The sequence below is a fragment of the Gallinula chloropus genome (genome assembly GCF_964237585.1).
Source record: "Gallinula chloropus genome assembly, chromosome: 9".
Classification (NCBI taxonomy): domain Eukaryota; kingdom Metazoa; phylum Chordata; class Aves; order Gruiformes; family Rallidae; genus Gallinula; species Gallinula chloropus.
Window position 1 is genome coordinate 16,431,397 of NC_140094.1, and position 19,798 is coordinate 16,451,194.

General features: G+C 42.2%; 1 protein-coding gene across 1 annotated transcript in view; it reads right to left on the reverse strand.

Annotated features, from left to right (window-relative positions):
* ADAMTS17 (ADAM metallopeptidase with thrombospondin type 1 motif 17) overlaps positions 1-19,798 on the reverse strand; it is a gene marked incomplete at both ends in the record, with an annotated part of 181,627 nt that overhangs the window by 19,015 nt on the left and 142,814 nt on the right. The window contains 3 exons of the mRNA XM_084268070.1: positions 275-427; positions 5,275-5,479; positions 18,150-18,285. Of these exons, the coding sequence (XP_084124196.1) occupies positions 275-427; positions 5,275-5,479; positions 18,150-18,285 (494 nt within the window). The remainder of the gene's footprint in view (positions 1-274; positions 428-5,274; positions 5,480-18,149; positions 18,286-19,798) is intronic.

Consider the following 19,798-nt stretch of genomic DNA (forward strand, 5'->3'; position numbering starts at 1 on the left):
TTTGCTTTTGGATGGTTAAGCTGTCAATTAATATTCAATTCTATCCTGTTTGGAATACTCTTCTCTAAAACTGGCAGGGTCATATCCGTAAGCCTGTGTTGCAATGCTTGGGTTATAAATGGTTTAAATCCCAGCAAAAATTCCAATCAAAACCAATTAAATCCTCCCTTTCCAAATATTTAAATGGCAAATTAACACAGATAGCACACGGATGCATAGCATGCTGAACATCTTTGCACTCTGAAAGAAAACACCACGTAGTGTTGACTGTTACCTTAGACCAATCGCCTGTTTTCCATTCGTAACAGCCCGTGTGGTCCTCACACTCTTCCTCATCTCTTGGCCTGGTGGCTGCATCACATTTTCCTTGAGAATTTGTGCATGTCACTGTTCTTTTCTGAATCCCCTTGCCACAGTCTGCCGAGCACTGCAAAACAACAGGTATTAGTTTTCTGTTACATGATGCCTAGAAACAGTAAGCTTCACCTTGGTGACACAGCTCAAAGGAAAGGCTGGGTTTATGAACGCAGAAGGAAGCTGATTACACAGAAGATTTTCCCCCAATAACCTAAACCCCTTTCATACTTAAAACAGTAATTTGAAAAGCATGGTATCTGCTTGTGAAATGTCTTATTTTTGAAAAATAGCAATTCCGAGTACCAACCTTCAGCTGGTACTCTGCTGTTAGTGTTAGGGATTAAAAAAACCCACTAAATCTGGTGTTTAAGAGGTCAGCATTCACACTGAAAAAGATTTACTGCACAGAGCTGCCACGTCCCTTGATGTATCGTGGGAGTATAATGCTAAAAGCATTTTGACATCACAGTAGCACAAGACCACTGTTACAGATGTTTCAGCAGGACAGTTTTTCATCACGGCAAAGTCACAGTTCCCACACGTGTTCTCATGCGAAACGCAAACGTGGCCTTCACTCTGCTCTGCCATATCCTCATCACTATGGCAGCTCCAAAGAACTTCAAACACACAAAGGGGTTAGCTCAGAAGAGGCACCTTTCAGTGAGCCACAGTGTTTGTGATCAGCTTCCAACTGTGGCCAGCAAGCTAGCCACGGGCCTCAGCAGGGATGAAAGACACACTTCTCAATACTGAAAGCATAAGCAGGCACTGTCTTATGTCCTCTGAGACAGAAGCAGGCCACAAGGGCTGCTTGAATCAGCTGCTGAAGGAAGATCTGGTTCTAGCATTTGGGCATTCTAACAAAGGTCCGTGCGAGTGAGCACGAATTGTCTGCAGATCACAGAATCACAGAGTGACTGGGTTGAAAAAGACCTTTAAGATCATCGAGTCCAATCGTTTCTGTCCTCTACTAAACCGTACCTCTAAGACGACTTTGAGCCTGGGCACTATGAAGGTGGCTTTTAAAGAGCAGGGGTATCTGCTCACCCATTTGTTATCTGCCAATGGCTGGCTGGAAATTCTGTTTTACTGGAGAATTTGTCTCGACTTCATTTCCCACTGTACCAGGTGGGAAAAGGATACTGGTGTGAACTGAAACAGAATTTGTGTTTTAAATAACCAGTTTAGTAATAGGGGAACAGCTCATGGCAGCACAGCCACCTAAGTGCATGCTGCTGCACAAGAGCATAGCTGGCCTCTCTGCTCTTCATTTTCATGCCACTGCAGTGGCCAAGAGAGAGAAATTTTCCTGAAGAGCCACTGGGGACAGGTGGGTGGAAAAATGATCTATGTACCAACTGAGATAAAAACTAACCTCCTCTAGCATGTCAAATTCTCCCCTTCAGGGGATCAGCATGGAAAAGACAGTTGATTTGACACTGAATAAATAGGGAAGATATGAGATATTCTGTGAGGTCTTTTGAACATATTCCAAGAAGCTTCTCCATCCAGGGGGTCTATGCTGGAAACAAGCGTCAGCTTGATATAAATCACATCGAATGGACAAATCTCAGCATGCCTGTCTAACCGTCTTAAAAATACAATCCAGGCAGTTCTGACCTGCTGGCCTTGTTAAGGACATGAATGACAAGCGTTTATGAGCTGGCAAGCAAACAGACATGCCTTTAAATACTTCAGAGCACTACAAAGTGACTTCTTGAAAATCTGGGAAACCTTCCACTTAATTTACTATGTGCTGCTCATGGCGTGACCTCCTTACGGATGTAACATCTCTGTAACAAGCACAATTGTATAGTTCTGCTAGATACAGGGATGAATTCTTCCAGGCTTTGCAGAATTCCAGCAACTGCTTTGCTGGACTCCTCAGAGTGGAAGACTTGTCAGAGATCCCAGGCTGGAGCTCCCTAAATGGTACCTAAAAGCCATGAATTTGCCCCAAGTTGTATAGACTTTCCCAAATTATATATCATTTTCCTCAGTCCTCAGGGTGGACTCCTCAGGGTTGCTCTCATTCTTCTCAAACTACAAAGCACAATATATAAAATCTTTCAAATGGTCCAATTTACTCAAAGTAAATCAAACTGAAGTGGGAGTATTTTTCACAGTAGGAGAAATCTCTAGGTGGGTTTTACAAGCAAGTCTGGGAAAAACACCAACTGTTTGTTCTTCCCACAAGCTTTTAAGTCACAGATTAATACTGCATATAGTTTCCTAGACAAAACAGCATTTGCAAAAGGTTTCCAACAGATCTTTGGTGGTCACATATAAATCACCCTCGTTAAGAGCTTTTTTCTTTCCTCAAGTCATCTGTTTTCATGAAGAATTTCTTAACATGTAGATTTTACATTTAGATTTACAACACACCAATCTGCAAATTAACATGCACGGTCTCCGAGTGTCCAGCTGAGATCATTAGGTCTTATTTTATTAACAAATTACTTAGTGAAATCCCATGAGGTTTTGTAAAGGAGAAACACAACTCTGCAGTTAAGACACAGCAATTTTATTTGAAGGAAAACCATAATTTTTTTTCTACTCTAGCTCCCTAACAATAGAAACATTCACCTTTTTCTGAGAGTCTCTATTTTTGTCATTAAAAAGGGGTTGAGCAGAACTTTGTCCAAAACAATCTCAAGTGTTTGGCAATAAAAGAGAAACTTAATTTTTTCCACAATTGGAATTTGCTTTGAAAACACACAGTTTTGATTGGGGACGAGATATCAATGTGGTCAACTAGTTTTTGTTGTGTAACCAAAATATTCAAAAACATACATGAGAAAATTGATACCACTACTCTGATAATATAGTCCATAACATCAGATTAAAATATTAAGGATTAAAGTCATTACCACTGAACAAAGTCCTAGGTATGAGAAGTGTTCAAACTGGCAGATCATCAAAAGTGTCCTGGAGTCAACTGTGCTACATAACAGCAGGAATGTGCCAGAACAAGAATGAATTTAAAATCAAGGGTGGGCAATTACAGACACAACAAATGGTAAATTCATTTATGAACGGAAAAGTAAACCAGTTATTGAATAAAAGATCTAAAGACAGAGAAGGCTGCAGGGGGACCTCATTGCAGCCTTCCAGTACCTGAGGGGAGCAGAGAAACAGGAGGGGAATCAACTTTTTAAAAGGATAGATAATGGCAGGACGAGGGGGAATGGATTAAAGCTAAAGGGGGGAAGGTTTAGATGAGGTATTAGGGGAAAGTTCTTTACAGAGAGAGTGGTGAGGGTCTGGAACAGGCTGCCCAGAGAGGTGGTGGGTGTCCTGTCCCTGGGGGTGTTCAAGGCCAGGTTGGATGAGGCCCTGGGCAACCTTGTGTAGCTGCAGGCCTGGAGGTTGGTGTTCCTGCCTGTGGTAGGAGGTTGAAGCTCTGTGATCCTTGGGGTTCCTTCCAACCCAGACCAGTCTGTGATTCTATGATTCTATGAACATTCTGTGCTTACAGATGAGTAATGTGGTTGCAGATATGGAAGATTTCCGCTCTGGAAAAAGTATTCTGGAACTCGACTTACTCTATTTTATTAAAAGGAGAGGGAAGTGCCTGTGACTCTTAATGAAAGACCCAAGTACAAATTTCTTATGTAAAACAGGTAGGAACTGCACTGTAACAACAGTCTCAGCTATAAACAGCTCAGCCAGTTTATCTATACGAAATAAAGAGCGCACCATCTGAAAGGGTTACTGCTATGACAGACAAAAGACTTATCAGACAACTCAGTAAATCTTTGGTGTGTTTCTCCACATCTTTTAAAATGAAAGAACTCAGAAAGGAAGCGAATCTCATGCATTAGTGAACAGATACAGTGTCCTACTGAAAGGAAACACTACTCTCACTTAACTATCATCTCACTTGCCAAACAAAGATTTCCTGTTCAGGAGGTGGACAATGGAATCACATTGTGTTTGTTAAGAGACACTGTTCCTCAGTGCAAGATCCTTTGTATCCTGAACTTCTGTGACTTTTTAGCACATTTCTAACAATAATATTTTGCAAAAGCTCTTTGACAATGTTTTAAACAGGAGCTCACTGTTTCAAAATAGAGATGAATAGCAAGGAAAGATCCTTCCCACAGAAACGTCTGTTGCTGGACAGTCCCATAACACAGCCAGTCTGGAGTGAGACTGGTAGAGCTGTAAGCACAGCTCCAAGAGTGAGAGAATGTTCTCATCACTCAGATGAGCCTAACAGATACAATATCAATACTAACATGGACATCTTATTAGGACTGGTACTCACAAGGTACAGATAAAGTTGCCCTGTATTAGTGGAGTCCTGGTCAAGAACTGTAGGCATAGCCTCAGTTCACTCTGTTGCCAAACAAATCACAGACTGTCTAAACCACACATCATTTATACCCGAAATGCATTTATACTGTCTGAGAAGAATTTCTTAACTCTTCAACTACAGCAAGATGCATCTTTTTTACAAAGAATAACCAGCTTTTCCATGTTCCTGAAACTACACAAAATAAGGTTGGATAAGTCCCAAAGACTGTGCATTCACTGTAACATGCAGATGCTTGATAAATCTGGTATTTGTTTCATACTGCAATGGAGCCAGAAGCCCTGGTGGGTTACTACACTTCTGGCCCCAGGTCAGTGAAATGTTTTTCCTTGTTGGTCAGAGTTTTCAGATGGAAAGATATAGTTACTATAGCATGGAATCTACAAACTGCCTTAAAAACCTCACCCAGTATGGAATACAAACCTCAGCTCCAAACTGATCATCTCAACAAATGACAGTCCAACCCAGTGCCCCAACACTGTGAGGCATGGATTGTGCTGACCATGAGAACATGCTTAATTTTAAGGGCTTAGCAGGATTAAGGACAGTGGACCCAGAGCTGTGTGCTGTCTGGCTCCTTTCTCGAGTCAAGTTCCTACCTTTGACCACTCTGATGCTTCCCAGATAGAAAGGCAGTCCCGTCCTTCACAGCTTTGGACAGTTGTTGGTTTGTTGCCAAGGCAGTAGAGGTCTCTTGTGTTCACGTAGGTGCCGTTTTGTAGCTGGTAAACACAAGTCACTTCCCGGTGCTGGACGCCTTTCTCACAAGTAGCAGAGCAGGGACTCCAATGGCCAGTCACCCACCTGGGAAGGAGCCAAAGAACAATTGTTAAAACATGGTGGGATAAAACATGATGCTTCACTTAAAAAGAGTGAGAAATGGGCAACTCTTCCTAGATTTGCGGGATCTTCAATAGTGCTGTATTGCTATCACATTGAGATCACCTGAGCACCTCTGGCAGCTGAAGTGTGCAAAGCAGAGGGGTGTTGGTGTACAAGTGAATATCCTGCCTCCATGCTAGACAGAAACACAAACTGCATCGCTGCCTTTAACCCCCAGTCTCTACAATGTGGCTGCATTTGTCCGGGAAAAGACAGACTTGTTTGCAGACCATCCTATCCCACAAACATTACCTTAGAGAGGTACCTGGGAAAAGCACTGCCACATCTGCATGCACATCTTCACTGTGCACTGGAGCTGTGCAGACAACCTATACCCACTGTGTACAAGCTGGGATGGTGCTACAGCCAGACACCTTCTCCAACATGGCTTTTGCCATATCCAGGACCAGAGCCAGCTTCTCTAGTCCTACATTATATGACCTCAAAGCACACAAACCCTCTACAGCCCAGACTATTAGAATGCAAAGACATCTCCTGCCTCACTTTTAGTTCACCCTCTCACAGCTGCTGGTGAGATTTCCATTTTCATAGTTGGGCTTTCCCGGTATTAGGGATCTCAAAAATGGAGATTAGCTGCCCATGTTCATTTTTAGAAAATCAGAATTTTATTTAACTGTCAAGGCTCAAGAAGTCAGTGATTGAAAGCTGCTGGAGCTCACAAGGATGTCCATAACCCAGCCTGGGTGGGGTAGGAGGCATTTCCTTTTACCCATCATTTCTCTGAGCCTTTGGGATTCTTTTACTTTGTAAGCACATTTCAGTTGCCATTTCCTTCCCTTTTGATCAAAATGTACTGGGAACAAATACATGGCCTTTTTTTTCCTGCTGTTTGCTTTTGCATGCCTTTAAAGACTCTTTGGCAAACACTGAGCACAACGTTGTGAGGTGTTTGTGTTCCTCCAAGGTAAGGAACACATTGCTGCACCGAGCAGTCCCCAGATGTGGGCAGGAAACCTCACCCCTCTGTCTCCAGCTCAGTGTAAGGTCAACTGAAAGGCTTCCACTTACTCCAGCAATTGCTGGAAGTACCACTCTGGTTGGGGGTGGGCTAGAAAGCTAGGTGAAGAAAATGTCTAAGAAGAATCTGAATTAGTGTGTAGAGAGGAACGATTTTTTCCTAAGGACAAACAGCATCAATCTTTATGCTTCCTGCAATCTGTCAGTGAGGAAGATGCTCTCTGTAATTACAGGCATTCCTGCTGAAGCGCAGGACTGGAACAATAACTGTGTACACACTGAGCACCAGAAGGCCATCATGCCTTTCTCATCAGGTAACTGACCTCCTAGCCTGTTATTTAGGACTATTGTCTAGATTAGTACCCTTATACTATGAATCTTTTACTTGTCATTCAATCCTGGCTTGTCTGTTAGGATAAGCGGCTCAAATAAGACTTCCCAAAACCAGAAGTCTGCTCAGAAATATGATGTTGCTTTGAAGAGGGCTCCAATAGCCTGGGTAGAGCTCCATATGTACCAAGTTATTAACCCCATTTCTTTAGAAGCTGCTGTGTAACTTCTCCTAAATGAATCAAAGAACTGTTTCCCATCTTTGTGTTCCTGAACAAAAGAAAATCAGTTCAGCACAATTTGCAGAAACATCTTCACTTGGTACAAGTGTCATTAATTCATTTACCAAATGAGATGCCTGATGACCTGGTGTGACAGCCCTCATGACTGCACTGACAGTGAAGGTGGAAGCCATGTGGTTTGAGCAGGATGCGATGGGGCAGGCTGGCCACCTGTCCTTTGTGGCACACGGCCCCGCTGAAATGTTTCTGTGCATTAAAGCGGTTGACACATCTCTGAATTTCCGCTGGCTGAACCAGCTGGCAAGACACCAGGCGTGTTGCTCTAGACAGTAGATGTGGCCCATCTCTGTGGCTTGGAATTTTGCTGAATGGGAAAATGCCATGTGGGTAATCAAATACCAGGCCTGAAATACTGACAAAAATAGCTTTGAAGTGCAGAAATCAGTTTTCATGACAATTAATAGCCAGTCTCCCTTGACATTGCCTGGGCTCTGCCCTGTCAGAGCAAATGTGGAGGCAGCTCTCTGGGTGAAGGAACTGCTGAGCAAGGGCATGGAGGGGGAAAGAGTGACTTTGCTTTATGAGCTGAATGTGAGTCACAGGCCTGGGAATGGTTTCTGTACAGGCTCTGCTGAACTAATATCACTTCAGCACTGTACTCTCCCTGTGATCTACAGCTACTGGCAAAGGAAAAAGGGAAAGGGGCTGAAAGCAAAGGAGAAAGATAAAAATACATTCTTGACTGAGGCAATCTGTGAGCTTGCATTTAAGATGGGCAGCATGCAGCATGCCAATGATTTCCAAGATGCCTTAAGAAGTCAGGTTATAACTTCCCTTTCAGGAAGGACAATTCCTTTAAAAATGTTTTTTCTTATGCTCTTATGTCCCATTCAGCAGTCTGTAGTTAGTGCTGCTCTAGCACAGATATGACAGAGCGTAACTGGAAAACTGGCACAGAGAAAACAAATCAACATCATGATGAAGAGAGTGCCTGCACAGGGCATGAGCCAAACCCCAGGGAATCAGTACGAAGCTGTGCCTGTGCTGAAACCACCATCTCCAGCTTTTCTGTGAGAGTGGCATCTGTACGGCCAGCTTCAGCTAGAGATCCATGACATCCAGCCCTGGTGCAAGCCTGATGGTTACAAATGAAGTGGAAGTATGCTGTAAGGGATCTCTGACACCTCACAGCCCACTCCATCCTACTTGTGACAACTGCTGCTCTCTCGGAATAAGAATATTTAGAAATTAAAGCTATTTTAAAGCAGTGGGTTTAGATTCACATCCGAGACACAAGTGACAGATGAGACACTTGAATAATAGTATCAGTAACACGGGCTGTTTTCAAAGGCATCCAGGGATGATCACTCTGATCACAAAACTTCATCCCCTCAGTAAAATCTCTGCTTCTTTCAAAGGCTTGTAAAAATGATCTGGCAAACAAGAAATGCAAGTGCTATGGGCAGTACTGACAGTGCCCTGGTCTTCCCCCACAGTCCTCCCAAAGCTCCCTTCACAGGCAGCAGAAGACATTATTTTAATGCCTATAAGAGATAGAATCACTGTAACTACATTTAAACAACATCGTTCACAACCAAAAGGGAAAGAAAAGGGATTTATGGATAAAGTGATTAAATATGAAAATTCCTGCCAGCTTCCTATTTGGTAAAGGAATGTGCAGTGAAGTATCAGCATAATTACTACCTGCAAGTATGTACACAGGGAAGAAAGATGTGATGTACAAATAGTATCACATTAAGGTTACTATTAAATTATACAGCAGATGATTTTCCTCTCCACACTGCTATGGCATGTTTGCAACACACCTGGTTTAAGAATAAGACTTTTTTTTTTTAAACTCTAAGTATTTTTCTTAAGATAATGTAAAAAAATAATTCCAGTGCTCTAACTCAAAACATCAAGCTAGCTTTGTATTATTAACTAAGGCAATTAACTGTTGTACGCTGAGCTCGTGTATATCACATAGAGCATCTGGCTCCCAGGTATGTTTTAAGCCTGTAAACTGATCTTAGGGATTGCTTGACACCACAGTGCTTTACAGTTTGGTCTTTCCCTCCCAGGTTATAACCTATATTCTGTTGGATCATGTGAATGCTCGAGCTGGAGCCCCCGGAGAGCCTCTCATTTTTCCAACAAGCACTGATTTATGTGACAAACACCCTCACCTTCCTCACAGCCATAGGGATGGCTTTATCCATGGTATTATTTTTTGCAATCTTACCTCCATGGAAGATTCAAGAGCCAGATGATCCCTGCTGGTGGTTAGATTTAGGAAGAAAGTGATGAGCTTTTAAGCACAGATTTTAAAAACCCAATCAGTGACTGTCTGTCTAGCTAAAGAATGCCCAGAAGCGTATGTTTTTCTATAGCCTTAAAAAGCTGGGATGGGCAGGACATGCAATCTGAGAGGGCTGTTTTAAATCTTGGTCTTCTGAGTCTTCCTCAACCTCTGACCTCTCAGTATCTCTGCTGAGGAATTGGGAGTTCTTCTAATCTGCTTTGGCAACACTCATCTGGCAGGCCCCTGGAGCAAACTTGAAATATCTTTTGGAGGTTCGGTACATCATTTGATCTTTCTATGGTCTGGATTAGTCATTAACCTTGAATTATCCCCTCTACCTACTTGTTTAAGACTCCCACATTTTCTAGAAAAAAATTTGTCTACAGCACTCTGTACATGAACCCAGAGGAGATGAATGTCTGCACACCAAGACTTGTAGCTGAGGATTTAGGAAAAAATGCAATGAAGATAAAATGGGTCAAGACTGAAGGATGGGGTGGGGGAGTGCAATCAGAGGACATGAGGTCATTTTTCAGAGATCTGCAGCCTCGGATAACACAAAGCCACTGATGTTCTAGGGTAAATATTGCTGCCCACTGCATTTCACCTGGTTATTTCTGTCTCGAAGAAGATCGGTGCCAGCAAGTTGGTTCTGTTCCACTACCTAAACATCCATGACATATTTGCACATGCACTCGCTATCTACAGGGATGGAGTTACTTTTGTTCTCTCCCTAACGAGATTACTGTCCCAGCTTTCACAACAACAGCCTGGATGTGACCAAAGACATATTTCCAACAGCACATTTTCCTGGTTTTATTAAACCAGGTACTTTTTTGGAATTGGCTTTTACCTACAGCTAGTTAAATACTGCTGAATAAAGTATCAGAGGAAATTTGTATTGAAGAAGACACAGCTAGTCTGAAGAAGTACTTGTGACAGAAGCTAATCTAAAGCAGCGTAACCTGAGGGATCTAAGAGATTTTATTGCATACAGTTTGGTTTAGCACACATTGTTGCACTAATGTATAGGTGAGGCTAACTCCTTGCCCAGTTAGCACTGGTTATCTTTAACACTGGTTCATGATGCAAAAACCTCTCAAAGTCAGTCGTAGTTTTCTGAGGCACCTGGGTGAAACTGTGGCTCTGCTGACGTTAGGCAGAACTCAGACCAACTTGCAGTGGGGCTGGGATTTCACAGAATCATAGAATATACTGAGTTGGATGGGACCCATAAGGATCACCAGGTCCAACAGGGCCATTTTACGTATTGGATTATTTTAGCAAGGAGAATTAGATGAAATCTCTGAGAATCAGCCATGTGGAAGTGACAGGCAGGTATGTTTTGCTTACAGCTATTAATCTGAATTCAAGCTTGAATATGCAGAAGCAAGAGAACACTGTTTACAAACAGAATCAAGATTGCCATGAAATACTCACACTCTGCTAATGTGTCTTTCTCTTCCTACACACTTCTGAAGCTCTCCACCATATCTCTGCTGTGCTGGGGTCAAAACAGTCAGGTGAATCTTGAGTTTTGGGAACAGGTTGTGCCACACCCAGTCACAGAAGGTTGGGTTTTTTTTTGGGGGGGGGGGAAAGTACAAGGAATCTAGTAGAATAATACAGCTGCTGATGTTGAAAGTAGGACTCCAAGACTAACATTCCTGTCTGATTGCCTTTATAAACAGTGCTCAGTAATTTTCCAGTACAGTAGTCATTCTGCTAACAGACTTGCCAACTTTCACTAACACAGGTTTCTTTTTTTTCTTTAGTGATTACCATTCTGACAGCTTTATTTTTTTTTTTTTTTTACTTCCCACCAATTGTAAGATCAGCCATAGGACAATGTTTCAGAATTGACATGCACCTTGGAGACTTTTCTTTTTTAAATGGAAAACATTGCAGCGTCCCTCCTCCCTCCCCCAAATCCCTCAGCTGCTGAGGACTCATTATGGCATCGGGGTGAGTAGGTGTCCTTCTTGCTGGCAGCTGCCCCACTAACCCTCTAAAAGACCCCCTCTCAATATGTTACCCAAGCCTGGTGGATCTCTGATTGGGCAACTCCCTTCAGCTCACACCACAGGATGAAAACAGATGAAGATCATTACAGCAGGCAGCAGTAAGAGTGAATTTCACAATTAAATATTTTGCTAGATTATCCTGCTAATCCCTCTTTGTGGGTAAAGCCTGCACTTGGCCTGAGGAGCCTCAAACCAAAGAAACACAGATCATTTAACATTTTAAAACAAGGCAATGTTCAACATTCACTTTGTTGAGTCAAACATTATAATGGGAAGAACTATGATGTAAGCCAGCCTGGGTGTTTACACCAAAGCTAAGAAATCTGTCTCATGACTCCATGTGAAAACTAATGCCAAATTAAATTCTGCTCTAGCTAGTCATATTGAATTATTTGATGTAAATGCATTTACCAGTAGCCAATAAGCCTTCCTGATTCTGGTCTCTGTCTGTTCCCAAGCCTTCTCTTACTTCTCTTCCAGAAATGCTTTATTAAATTAAGTTGCTGGATTTACTTGGAAATATCTTTTTGTCTTTCAGTAGCTAATTAACTGCTGATTGCCTGTTGCTGTACTCAATGAACTGCCTACAACCTGGAAAGCACATGATTTTGTCTCCTTCTAGTGGATGGTGATAACCAAACGTGCCCACAACAGGACATCAGCTGCCCACTCCCAAAGGTGCCCGGAAGAGTCTGAGGCTTTGTCTTCTACAGCATTTGGCTTCTACTCCTGCAAGACCTGCCAGAGACCTGCTGCAGCTGCCTACCACCGGCAGCCCAGGATGGTTTCCCTGAAGAGCAGCCACCAGAGCGCAGCATCGCCCGCTTGCTCAGCCGCCGGCAGCCACCGCGTCTCGCTGAGTGTCCAGCACAGTCCTGGCAAATTCATTAAGCTCAAAACTGATTCTAGAGATCCCAACTCCAGGTTTGGGAACTACTTCAAAATGAGCTCTTACGTGGTGCCTCCTTGGATCAGAGAGTGCTAACATTACTATTTATGCCAGATTTCCAAGCTAAAATGATTTGAAACCCTCCCCATGGCTGTTCCTTCTTTTCTTTTTTTCATGTAACCAAACTCAAAGCACACCAAAGGAGATGTTCCTTAGCACAGAGCACAGATAAGGTTTTGAACTCGTTGCTGTTGGACCTTATGGATGACAAACATTTGCACAGGTTCCAAAACAGTCTAACTGCATTAATGGAAGAATATAACCATTTGGAAGCATTAAATGCCTTCCTCCATCCCTTCAGTTAACAGACACTCCCAGCATGTCCCTCCAGTTTAGTATAATTTCCATGCAGCCCAGCAAGTAATTTCTAACATTCTCAAAGGGTTTCCATCATACTGCTCCCCCCAAACTCTACTATTCCACCTCACAAAATAAATTATAAGTTATTCTGCTCCCCATGATGATAACAAAAATTAAAATGGTGCAAATAGAACAGAAACGGGGCTGCTGACTGATTTCAGTACTCTGGGACTGTTGAGCAAGGCAATGTCACAGCCATATGGTGGAGTCTAAAGGGAGAGGTGGACTCTCAGACAGAAAAGGTGATATAGATAAATACCATGAGCTTAAATCAGACCAGGAATGAAAGCAATGGGTGCTATCAACCATCACACACTGAGGCACCATGCTTTGAGCAGTCACTAGCCTTTCGAGCAGGTCAGTGAGGTGCCAAACCAGCTGGGGAGTCAGCTGACTCTTAAAACTGGCTTAATTTTTAACCCAGGAGGCATCACTGTGGTGTGGGAGCTCTTGGAGATCACTGTGTTGGACTGCAGTCCACAGATGGAAAAGTGAAAGGCGAAAAGGAAGAAAGAAAGAAAGTGATCCATGTAACTTCATCAGCGTGCCAGTTTTCAGAGCAGATTTAGAGGGAAATGCTAATCAAGGGCATAGTGGTAAATGGATGGAATGTAGGCTTCCTCCAGGCAAAAGTCATCGACTGCATTTCTTTGATTAAAACAACTGCTTTTCCAGACAAAGGAAATGTGGTAGATTTAATCTCTTTGATTATCAGCAAAGAACTCCTTTTGCTCCACTGGAAAAACTGGTGATATGCTGGGAAACATGGATATCAATATGTGAATCATATGGTAGATGGGAGCTTGCCACAGCAAATGATGTAAAGGAATATCAGTTATAAAAGGAATTTAGATTAGTTACCAGTGGACTTCCGGAAAGATTATCTTGCACTTGATCTAATTTAGCATGTTCATTAATGACCCTGGCACAAAAAGAAGAAAACTGCAGAAAAACTGGTGAAAATGCTGTCAGTACAAAGTCTAGAAGCCTTGTCAATGCAATGGAGGATTAGGATGTCATACAGGAAGAACTGAATAACCTTGAGTACTGCAATAACAGAGGTAGGATGAAAATTAATCACATCCAGTGTAAGGTTGCGTGCTTAGGGATTAATAACAAGCATTTCTGTGTTAAAGTAGGATTCATGTGGTGAAAAACAAGAGGAGAGAAACATCTACAATGACTGTAATTATGATGCAGCCAGGAAAAAAGCAAAACATGTATCAGGAGTTACTTCCAGTGATGACAGGAGAGTATGAATCCAACTGGGTAAGGGGTAGACTGGACTGAGACTGGGATTCTCCGTGCACTTCTGGTCACCTATGCACTCAAATTATGAATTAAGTAACATAAATTAGAGTACTAGTAGAGAAGGTGACCAAGGTGATGAAGAACTCATGCAGAGTCTCTGCTTCAGTAAGAAGTAATGGATTTAGCTCAGTAAAATGATGGGAGGAGGAGATAAATTGGCTTGCTGTACCATAGGGAACTTAGCCCAAGGCAAAGAGATATGGGAGTGAAAATACTGTCTAAGCAAAGGAACAGAGCTGATGCAAGAAAAAATGGCTGGAAAATGACAATAAATAACTAAGGCTGGAATTAAAAGATCCTGACCCACATGAACAACAAGGTCACTGGAGAACTTTGCAGTGAGGGAAGGAGACTGTGGAGCAAAACAACTTTAGAGAAAGGACTCTAAGGCATGCTGCTGGTAGTGGAAAAAAACCACCCTTGGACTCAGGAGATATTTTCACTGTTTAGGATTTGAAAGTAAGGGCTCAGGTCTCCTGTGGTTCTTCTGTGGATGAAGGTAGGGATTTCTGGCTTTTAGGCTGCTGTTAAGCGCCTGTGTAGGAACACCACATATTCAACAGGTCCCTGAGAGAACTCAGCCTCTATTAAAATCTATCACAGCAAAGAGGAGGAGAATTCACAGCGTTTGCATACAGGCCATTACAATCCTAACAGTTGGGAAATTTCATGTGTTTTTGGTTCTTTTCCTGAATTAGAGGGGAGCAGTTTCACAGTCATAGACCCAACCATGCATGTTGAAGTGTGTGGCCACTGGCCGACCTGTGTTTTCAGTAATAACAGCTGATGTGATCTGTGATTTCTGAGTCTCGTGCCAACACGAGTGCTGGGTTTGCCTATATATTTGGGTTGGTGTTCAGTGTGCTGGAAACAACCCATACGCACCGCATGCAAGAATCCAGATTCCATCTGGTTACAGGAGGGCTTTGTAAAAAATATCTAAAGAGCTAGGCAAAGGATTAGAATAAAGAGGTGCTAATAGGGTGCAGTTGGGACAGGAAAGGAAGCTGTAAAGAATTTAATGGAAAAAGAGGGTCAAGGAACATAAAAAATAAAATAGGAAGAAAAAGAGGCATTTTTTTTTAAAAGGTGAAAGAGTAACAATAATAAAGAATGAAAGATTCTTTTATTTTTGCCAGTTTCAACAAAACCCTAAAGAAAATTCTCTTCTCTGACGTTTAATTTCAAAACATGTCGGTGTATTCAATCCTTTTTTCAATCCTGCTTTGTTTTTTTTTTTGCAGATGCTGGGTTGCAGTTGCAGAGCTCTAATCGTCTCCTTGGCTTCACGAAACTACTGTCCCCTGCCCCACGTTATTTGGGTCTCCCAAAGGTGGCTGAAGTTCAAAGGGATATATAATTTGCAAAGCACTTTGGGATCGTGCTGGAAGAAAGACACTGTTATTAATATCATACCCTTTTTTTCCCCTCCATATAATTTTGTATATATAATGTGGATTATTATTTTTTTCTCTTTATTACAATCCCAACAACAATAGCCACTTTCTCTTCCTCCATTTACACAACATGTTCTCACACCATCCCAAAGAGTTTGCAATCCAGATTACACCTGGATTGAGAGAGGGAGTGAAGGGACCATGTGGAATAGTGACATGAAGTCACACAGGGCATCCAAAGAGACGTGGTGACTGAGCGTCCTACAACTGAGTCCTTTGCTGGCTATAGGACCCTTCCCTAGCAATAAATTCTCTGTAAGGTGATTCTTTTAAAAGTTGAGTAAAGGTGTAAATGTAGATCAAAATGCACAAAGCAGAGCAGGTTTATTACAGAAAGGAAAGCATTGTTCCTTCTTCTACACCCAGGTAAAGGACTTAGGTCTGAGTGGAAACGAGAAAGGACCTTGCTGTAACAAGATGCTACAATAATTTTACTTGAAACCCTAAAACAAATTCAGGACTCATAAAAAAAGCATTGACATGGTGAAAGAGAATGGTTTCTTTAAGATGTTCTTGGTCAGAGAATATGCTAAGCATGCATTTCTAATATCTGGGTGGGCAAAAGCAAGTGGAAATTTAAATTCTACCGAGGCACAGAGAATGTGCTTCTGAAAATGTTTCCAGTCAGAAGCATGTTAAGTGTGAAAGTGTAGTCTACACGGAGGGAGTGAGAGAGTGTGGTCTATCAGATCATCAGCAAGGATTTTGTGGCCTTTCCGGGTACTAAGCACATTTAATGTTGGCTGTCATTGCTCTGACAAAAAATAGACCAGTAAGAATGTTATTGTGCCAGTGCTAATTGCTCCTGGGGACGCTGTGTGAAATTGTGGCTGGAAATTGCCTGATAATTCCATACAGAAGAGATTCCTTGGAATAACATTAAGGGCTGGACCTGAATCCACTAAAGAACACAGTCTGGATACAGGAACTTTTCTCAGGAGGATCTGTGTGATTTAACCCACTGTCACTGTCCTGGGCAGGCAGCAATGTCACGGTGAAAGTGTGTGACACAGAGGAGTCTTCACTAAGGGCTGAGGGTCATACAGATCCCATTGAGAAACAGCACCTTGGCTCTCATGGCTCTAACACACCTGATGGCCAAGACCTCCCTTAGTTGCCCTCAGCTAGTAGAGACAGAAGCTTCCTACTTCCTCCAGAACATTCTAAATTTCTTTTCTTCACCTCTACCACCTGGAATACCCCTGCCTGAGCTCACTGCAGTCTCCTCACAAAGGCTTCAAAAAAGCTCTAGAAGAGATATTTCATGTCAGGGCACAAAAACAAGAAGATTCTTCTTGTTTCTGTCTTTCTGAGAAAATGGCATGACAGAAGTCCCAGAATCACTGAATTCAGGAAACTTCCTTAGGGAAATGGCAGTTTTTTCCTTGAAGTTATCAGAAGCTCAGCTCTACTTAACATGTTAGAAGCACATAGGATATCTCACTACACCTTTCTGTACCACTGAGACCTGTATGGCCACAACACTGTTCAGCAGCAATAATGGGCAGTGCAGGCAGAAAGTGAAACCTGAACCAGCGTAGGCTCATTGATGGATTACCTGACACTGGATTTCCCTGCTTCAGGGCACTTTGATCAGAGTGCAAGTCTAATTAGAAGGAAGTGTGTTGTTCCTTATTTTCCCCATTATTCCTGCCAGCAGGATTAACTTTATAGGTGTGCTTCCCTGGCATGTCTTGTTTTGAGTATGCTTTTTTAAATATTGTTGAGCTTTATCCTAAATTGATTTTATGTTCTAATTGCTATTAAAAGTGGAGTGTCTACATTATTCCACAACACTGAACATTACTGCAGAGCAAGAACAAACTGAACAAATAGATTTCCCTTCTATGTTTTGTCAATTTGGCCAGAAACCTCTTCTTTTTAATACAATGCAGATCAAAATTCATTCAGCTAAAAGTGCTTGCCAAATTAAAAAGAGAGCTTTTTATTATTTTTGGAACTTCTTAGTATTAAATCTCTAATTACTCATACTGATGTAGAAAAGCACCCTTACTGTGGAAAGCATCTAAAAAGTGTTTAATCATGATTTCTTGACTTCAGTAAGATTCAGGTGTGTTTCCAAAACTATGCAGGTGTTGCTAGGCACTGCACAAACCTCACATGAAGAAGAGAAGCTTCTTGCCTGGAGACTCCCAGTCTGAACAGTGCTAATACAGATCAAACACTCAACACAGCAGGTCAGCTGTGGTAGCTTGAAGGCTGTGGGTTGTTTGTCAGGCTTTTTGTTTGACAATTAATCAGACCCTACCCTGTGCTGATTCAGAAAAACAAAAGAAAAGGTTAGATATGCAGTCACCACACTCTTGCTTAGCTTTATACTGCCAGTTGCTCTGTCACCCAGGAGGCAGCCATGGGGATAAAAAAGCCATCCCTAAACAATGCATGGAGGCAGCTTGCATAGAATCTGGTCTTGCTGGCCACAAATTAAATGGACTCTGAGGTAATGAAAATCTGACCTGCTCAACAAAAGGAAATGAATATTACAGCTGGTTACTAAGGCTAACAATGCGTTCCAGTACTTTTAGACAGTTTCACCATGTTCACCAGATGGAGGTTTTGGAAATGGGTGATTTGTGAAGGAAAAGGATATTGAGTTTTATTATTTTTTAACTCCTTACCGTGACTGGCAGGGGTGTGTGTTACATTTCCTGACCTGGGGCTCCGGGCGGTTCGCGCGCTGGCAGTCACTGTCATTCACCAGTGTCATGGTCTTGTTAATAATTCGAGTACAAGACACAATGGTTTTCCGTTCACCTACAAGGCCAATAAGAAAACAACTCTAAGAAAGGAAACCAGTGGCTAAGAACAAAACCATTCCAAAGCTAGGAGCTCCCTACTATCTCTACAAGATGTAATCTACACAGACCTACCACCTTTACAAGAATCTAGCTTCCCTCTTCTGTCTTACCTTTGTACTGTTATTGTTATTGTTGTTGTTTGTTGTGGGGTTTCCCCCTCCAAAAGCTACAAATCTTTTCCCAATCATTGTGAATCACTGTGAAGCAGTCAATTGCACAACATGTCAGACTTTCTCTTTCTAGTGTGTAATGTGAAAACAATCTTGAAAACAATTTGCTTTCATTTCTGGTTCCTCCTCCACATGGAGCTGTGCCCTGTAATCACCTAGGACAGATGCTTCATCCATGTAAACTGAAGCCACAGAACCATCCGCTCCTCAGAGACTGATAATGACAGGACAGCTGTCTCTTGCTGCTCTTCATTCAGGAAGAGCCATGTTGAAAAGGAGTTGAAAATAATTATAATCTGGGCTTGATCTTATATCACAAAGAGATGAAAATAAGCCACCAAAATGAATTATTTCTCATATTCTGGTTCTCTAGATATACAAGAACCTTGCGAGAAGGCTACATCTCAGGAGTACTCAGCGTTTCTCACTAAACTTTGAGCCTTCCACTGTGCAACATCAGGAAAGCTGTGCACAGCGTGGCATGACACTGACCAGAGGTGACAAGGAAAATGTCATCCCTGCACCACGTGCCTTTGCCTTACTGCTAATTATTTTGGTTTTCCCGATCTTCCTCTGAACCCTGATTGTTCATCAGCAGATAATAGGAAATAACTCAAAGACTGTTAATAAAAATTGTATAAAGGTCTCTATGGGAGGGAAAAGGCTCTTTCCAGCTTGGATAAGTAATAAAAGCACCTGACAAAAAAAATACAAGAGATCAATTGCCATCCATGATACTACATGGAACTGATCTGACTGAAATATGTGGCAGGCTTGCAACACAAATCAAAAAGAGCCACAAATCAATTTCCTACTCACGTAAGAGTTAAAGGGTTCTAAAATCTACTGTTTTAAAGCCTGAGTAAAAGTAAGTTCTATTTACAGAAAAAAATAAATCCATCATTGAAGTACACTGAGGGCAGTGAGCCTTCAAATATGAGGATGAGCACTCTTTCTTTGTGTCATATAATATGATAAATAATCGGGTCTGCTGGCAAAGAAAGGCTGTCCAGAATGCAGGGAAATAATCCATTTTCCTCAGGGAAAAACCTGCCTCTTCCAGCACTGAAAATTCCACGGGCAGTGGCTGACAGACCAGTCTCTGGTTTCACAGGCACTGATTCCCTTAGGGTTTCAGATCTGTCTCAGCGCATCCTGAGGATCATGGAAAAAAGTGTGATTTGCAATGTGCTCACTCCCAGAAAGTCCACCCCGCATTAAGAGAGCCTGACACAATCTCCCAGGGGTTGTCACAGCAGGGCTGCCCCCCATTTCATCCCCAGGGAAGGAAGTGCCTTT